The sequence below is a fragment of the Dipodomys ordii genome, unplaced genomic scaffold (assembly GCF_000151885.1).
Source record: "Dipodomys ordii isolate 6190 unplaced genomic scaffold, Dord_2.0 Scaffold151, whole genome shotgun sequence".
Classification (NCBI taxonomy): Eukaryota; Metazoa; Chordata; class Mammalia; order Rodentia; family Heteromyidae; genus Dipodomys; species Dipodomys ordii.
Window position 1 is genome coordinate 1,375,544 of NW_012267367.1, and position 5,499 is coordinate 1,381,042.

General features: G+C 35.2%; 1 protein-coding gene across 1 annotated transcript in view; it reads right to left on the bottom strand.

Annotated features, from left to right (window-relative positions):
* The window catches only part of LOC105997694 (solute carrier family 22 member 11-like), a 52,181-nt gene that overhangs the window by 14,666 nt on the left and 32,016 nt on the right, over positions 1 to 5,499 (bottom strand). Inside the window, exons 7-8 of the mRNA XM_013032209.1 lie at positions 2,971 to 3,077; positions 824 to 1,027 (exon numbers count right to left, since the gene is read on the bottom strand). Coding sequence (XP_012887663.1) covers positions 824 to 1,027; positions 2,971 to 3,077 — 311 coding nt within the window. The remainder of the gene's footprint in view (positions 1 to 823; positions 1,028 to 2,970; positions 3,078 to 5,499) is intronic.

Genomic DNA, 5,499 nt, shown 5'->3' on the forward strand with positions numbered 1-5,499 from the left:
GGTTCAAAGCCAGCCTGGGCAGGAAAGTCCATGAGACTCTTATCTCCAATAAACCACCAGAAAACTGGAAGTGGCACTGTGGCTCAAGTGGTAGGGCACTAACCTTAAGCTGAAGAGCTGAGGGACAGTGCCCAGGCCCAGAGTTCAAGCCCCATGACCCACACACAAAAAAAGAAAAAAGCAAAAATAAAACATATCCTTCCTCTCATAAGTCTTCAATTTTCTCAATTTATTCTAGTTTAAGATTACATGACATCAAGCATTGTTGTCTCCTCCTTTGTTTCCCTTTGCCATCCCTTCCCAACCCGCCCCTCCCTTCCCCATGCCTAAGTTGTAAAGTTCATTTTTCGACATAATGTCTTGTACATCTCATTGTTGCAGTGGGTCCACTTGTATCCCCATTTAAACAATTTGTTTTTTCCCTTCCCCTCCACAAATTATACCAACATAAAATACAGTGAAAACAATGCTTGATAAGAAATGTACTCATTACCTTGCCATGTAATTGTAACCCCTCTGTATGGTATTTTCACAATAAAAAATATTTTAAAAAGGTTACATGACATGATGCACGTGAAAGGAAGTATTTATTATAGACATAGATATGTCTATACAAGTATAGATTTGTGAATTATAAAACTGCTGAAATACAAATCAAAGGTGTGTATCTTACAAAAATGGACTGTCACCCAGAAAATTAGCGAAACTGATGTAAATATTCTATTCTTTAGTCTTATAAAATTAGAATATCAGTCCGACATTTCTGTAAAGCATTTTGTAAGGGCACAATGCACCATAACACAGAAATCTGCACAGGGCTCACCTTTTCTCCAGGTCCTTGATGGTGTTGGGAAGTGGAAGATTATAGGTCTCTGGGAGAAAGTAGAGGCTTATTGAGGCTACCATGGGAGTGACCGCATAGAGAATCGTGGGAAGATGGACAAAATATTTTCTAGTTACAAGAGCTAAAGCAGCACAAGTTGCTGCTAATTTGAAAGTAAACATATAAAAGCCTTGTAGAGTTGACCTTCAAAAAGAGAAAACATTTCTTTAAAAATCAGAATCAAATTCTATCTCCTGTTCACAACATTTTTTTTAATGTTTAAAGAATTAACTTTTGAGGAACCGACTCTACATAGAGATCGCCTATGACCCAGCAATCCCACTTTTGGGAATTTACCCGAAGATCACAAACAAGACCATACTAAAGCTACCAGCACAACTATGTTTACTGCAGCATTATTCACCATAGTTAAGATATGGAACCAACCCAGATGCCCTCAGTAGATGAATGGATCAAGAAAATGTGGTATATATACACAATGGAATTCTATGCCTCCATCAGAAAGAATGACATTGTCCCATTTGTTAGAAAATTGAAAGACTTGGAAGAAAATTGTATTAAGTGAAGTAAGCCAGGCTCAAAGAAACATAGGTCCCATGGTTTCCCTTATTTGCAATAACTAGTGTATGTCTGAGACAAGCAGAAACGGTCAGATATGTTCATGTTAGGTGAAATGAAGATAAGGACTCAAATGTTTTTTCTTTCTCGCTATTGTTTCTAACATATTTATAAGACTGTTCCTTTGTTTCTTTGTATGTCCCTCCCCCAGGGCATAACCACTGTTTTCACTGTATTTGATGTTGGTATAATTTGTGGAGGGGAAGGGAAAAAACAAATTGTTTAAATAGGGATACAGGTGGACCCATCTCAACAATGAGATGTACAAGATGTTATGTCAAAAAATGAACTTTACAACTTTGGCGTGGTGGAGGGAGAGGGGAGATGGGGAGGGTAAACAAAGGAGGAGGTAACAATGCTTGATAAGAAATGTACTCATTACCTTGCTCATGTAATTGTAACCCCTCTGTATGGCATTTTCACAATTAAAAAAATAAAAAGTTATCTTGTACCAAGGAGTTTCAGCTCAACATGTCAATGAATGTGTGCAGTGCATCTTGATCTGGGACATCTCTTCCACCATTCTCAATCCTGCTTATCTGTCCCAACCTAACTCAACCTCTCAAGTTTCCTAGTTCCATTTTTACTTGCCTACATCGATTATGCTGACTGTGTTTGCACATGTTTGCTCTTTGCTCTTAACCTCCACTCCTGAGACAAGACATATTTCAGCTTCCTCATGTTCACTTTTGTCAATTCATGGAATCGACAAATCCACCTCTCCATGGACCATACTTTATACAGTTTCACCAACATTTCATGTAAGATCAAGGTACATTTTTCTTGACAAAACTGCAATTAATGCTGTACTATAAACTTGTATTAGAAGAGCACATTTTTTCCCATTTAGACAGAACTGTCTTATTCTCTCAACTACACTTTACAGAGTTTGAAATTACAGATCTTTGTTGTTCAAATACTATATGACCTCATATGATTTTCATCTTTCTCATCTGTGATGTTATATAAACACATTAATTCAAAGGTGCATGGTACAATATTAAAATAACTCAATAAGGTGCAAGATAACAAGCTAAACTTGAGTTTCAGATAGACAAGAATATTGTTGTGTCATCATGTACTATTGATTTACTTATTTATTAATTTGCAATTGAAAATTTTGGCATGTATCTGAAAAATAAAATCTAGTTGCCCTGTATTTTCTTTCTTTCCACTTCCTTTTCTCAAGTAAATCTCAAATGTCTATTAAACTTTAATGAATGGTCATTGCAAATTTATTTATGAATATTAACAGACTCATTGTGGGGAGTTTAATATTTGATGAAAATTCTTTCTACAAATTGAGAATTTTGAAAGATGACTATTACTGGAAATAATTTAGAAATTTCCTGATGTCAGTACCCTTAGTGCATTTGCATATCCCTCAACATTTTCTGTCACATTAATATTTTCTGACATCTCACTTAGATCCATTTGAATTTTGTAAAAGCTTCCAGCACTATACAACAAATATCCCAAGAAAGACAAGTTACAGTTTCTTTTCTTACCTGAGTACTGTTGGTGACAGCTCAGAAATAAAAGCTGTACATAATGAAATGAAGGTTGAATAGGAAGCTTTCTCAAAGAGAAAAATAATAAGGCGCAGAATGTGCATCTCTGTGAACAAGATTTGGGAAAGAATAATTGGGAATGTTTCAGTATTTTTATTCATTCATGTGTTATAAAATACTTCTTAAATATTTATCACTAGGCCCTGTTTCAGCATTTATTTCTTCATTTATTATCCAATACTCTTTAATACTTCCCACTTCTCAATTATCTGAAACTAGTCTTTGCTAAGTAAGGTTTAAGTTAGAGAAGGAGCAACATGTTAGGTAGTTACAATGCAAGAATTATTCAGAACACTATTAAACTGGAATTGAAACTGCAAAGGGATTGGTAATGGACAAAAATAAGTGAGAAAAAGCAAAAAAATGGAATTGATATTTAGCAGGAATCAAGGCAATCCAGTAAAACTTTAAAATATGAAAAGTCTATTCTACTAGAACCCAGGTGACAGAGTAACTATAGCTGCCACATGGCGGGGTGAGGTTGGTGATGGTGGTGGTGGTGTGTCTGTTTCTCCCTATAGACTGTCCCAACAACTCCCTGCAGAGGAACGCTTGGTTTCCATCAACACTCTGCTCTCTAATACTGGCTTATATTGGAAAAATCAGTTGGAAGATAATAAAATATTTGAGAAAGTGGGATGGAAGAGATCAAACATCTTTTTTAAAAAGTTGTTATTGTTGAGTTGATATACAGAGGGGCTGCAGTTACATGAATCTGGTAATGAGTAATGAGTACAATTCTTTTGGAATCATGCCTCCCCTTCCATTGGTCCCTCCCAATCTTTCCTTCCCCACCCACAAGATATCCAGTTCATTGTCCACATAGTGTCTAGTGAGTATCACTATTTGTTCATTCTTGTTTCACCTTCTGTGTTTCCTCCCTTACCTTCTCAAATATGAACAAACAAGACAAAAGGAAAAGAAAACAAAAATAGCAAAATGGCAACTAAATAATTTTTTGTTTCCTTTTCTTGGAGTTCATTTCATAGAATATTATTTTATATGGTCATCTGTCCATAGATACTGAGCCTTTGTCCTCCACTCCTATACATAGCCTCCTTTGGCCTCTGTATCTTAATGGCTAGGGTCCAGTATAATATGGAGTCAACCTAGATGTCCCTCAGTGGGTGAATGAATCAAGAAAATGGGATATATATATATATATATATATATACATGCATACATATACATATATATGTATGTACTTATATAATGGAATTCTACTCATCCATCAGAAATAATATTGTACCATTTGTAAGGAAAAGGAAAGACTTGGAAAAATTAGGTTAAGCAAAGTAAGCCACCAAAGAAATATAGGCTGCATGTGCCTATAAGTCTACAAGTAAACACACTGAATTAAATAACACTGAGATCAAACTACTTGTTGCTGGAAAGCAGACTAAAGGAAGAACATGAAATGTACATAGAGGCAAAAAGAATGAGATGTACCTGTAAAAAACTTAGGTTGAGTTAACCAGGGTAATCTAGAAAATGGTATTGAGAGGACATACAGTATGATTCATGAATCTTAATCTATGTCCAACTGCTTTATGCATTGAAAGCAATTAGTTCAAAAACAACTAACAAAAATCCATAAAACTCAAATAACAGTTTTAGTCCAACTAAATTAATTAGAACAAGCCTATCATTTACTCATATCCCATGTGTCACATGCTTCCACAAATATTCAGATCTGGCCATCACAGCAACTGGTCGGTGTCTCTGTTTCATATATTGAATTCCTCTAAAATTATCAGGAGTTTTGATGAAATATTAATATTAGAAGAAACCATAAATATGTGAATACATATACAATATGGCAAAATGAAATATACTGATAGAAGTGACAAGAGTTAAAGGTTAGATCTTATGGAATTGTTGTCAACCTGTATTCAGCTTTACAAAGACTATTATGACTGTAAGGGTTTAAATGCAAGCTTCCTGGTAACTTCAATAAAGAAAAACAACATCGATACACAGGATACAGAGAAAAGAAACAAACTATATCCTTAAGAAAGGCAAAACATAAAAACAAATAGAAAAGACAGGAATTAAGGAATCATAAAAGAGAAAATAAATAACTAAACATCAAGTCATTCCCTTTTAATAATTAAGTGAATAGATTCATTTCACCACTCAGGGAACATTAAGTTCTTGAATAGGTTTTTTTAAATTCAACCTTGTGTTGCCTGTAAGAAACCTAATCAGAAGGGAACTTTTTTGCTAAAGCAATCCAATCAGCAAATGCCCACACACAAATTGGATGACTAGCTCCTCCAGTTCTGCTGTTGTGCTCCACGATGGGATAAGGGGACAAATCCAACCAGACAGAAATTTAATACATAATTCCCAGGGGACAGGGTACCTATTTGGAAAGGTCGTTGGTAGCAAGGGACCACAGCTTAATGAATCAAACTAAAGATACAATAAACCACTAGAAAACTGGAAGTGGCGCTGTAGCTCAAG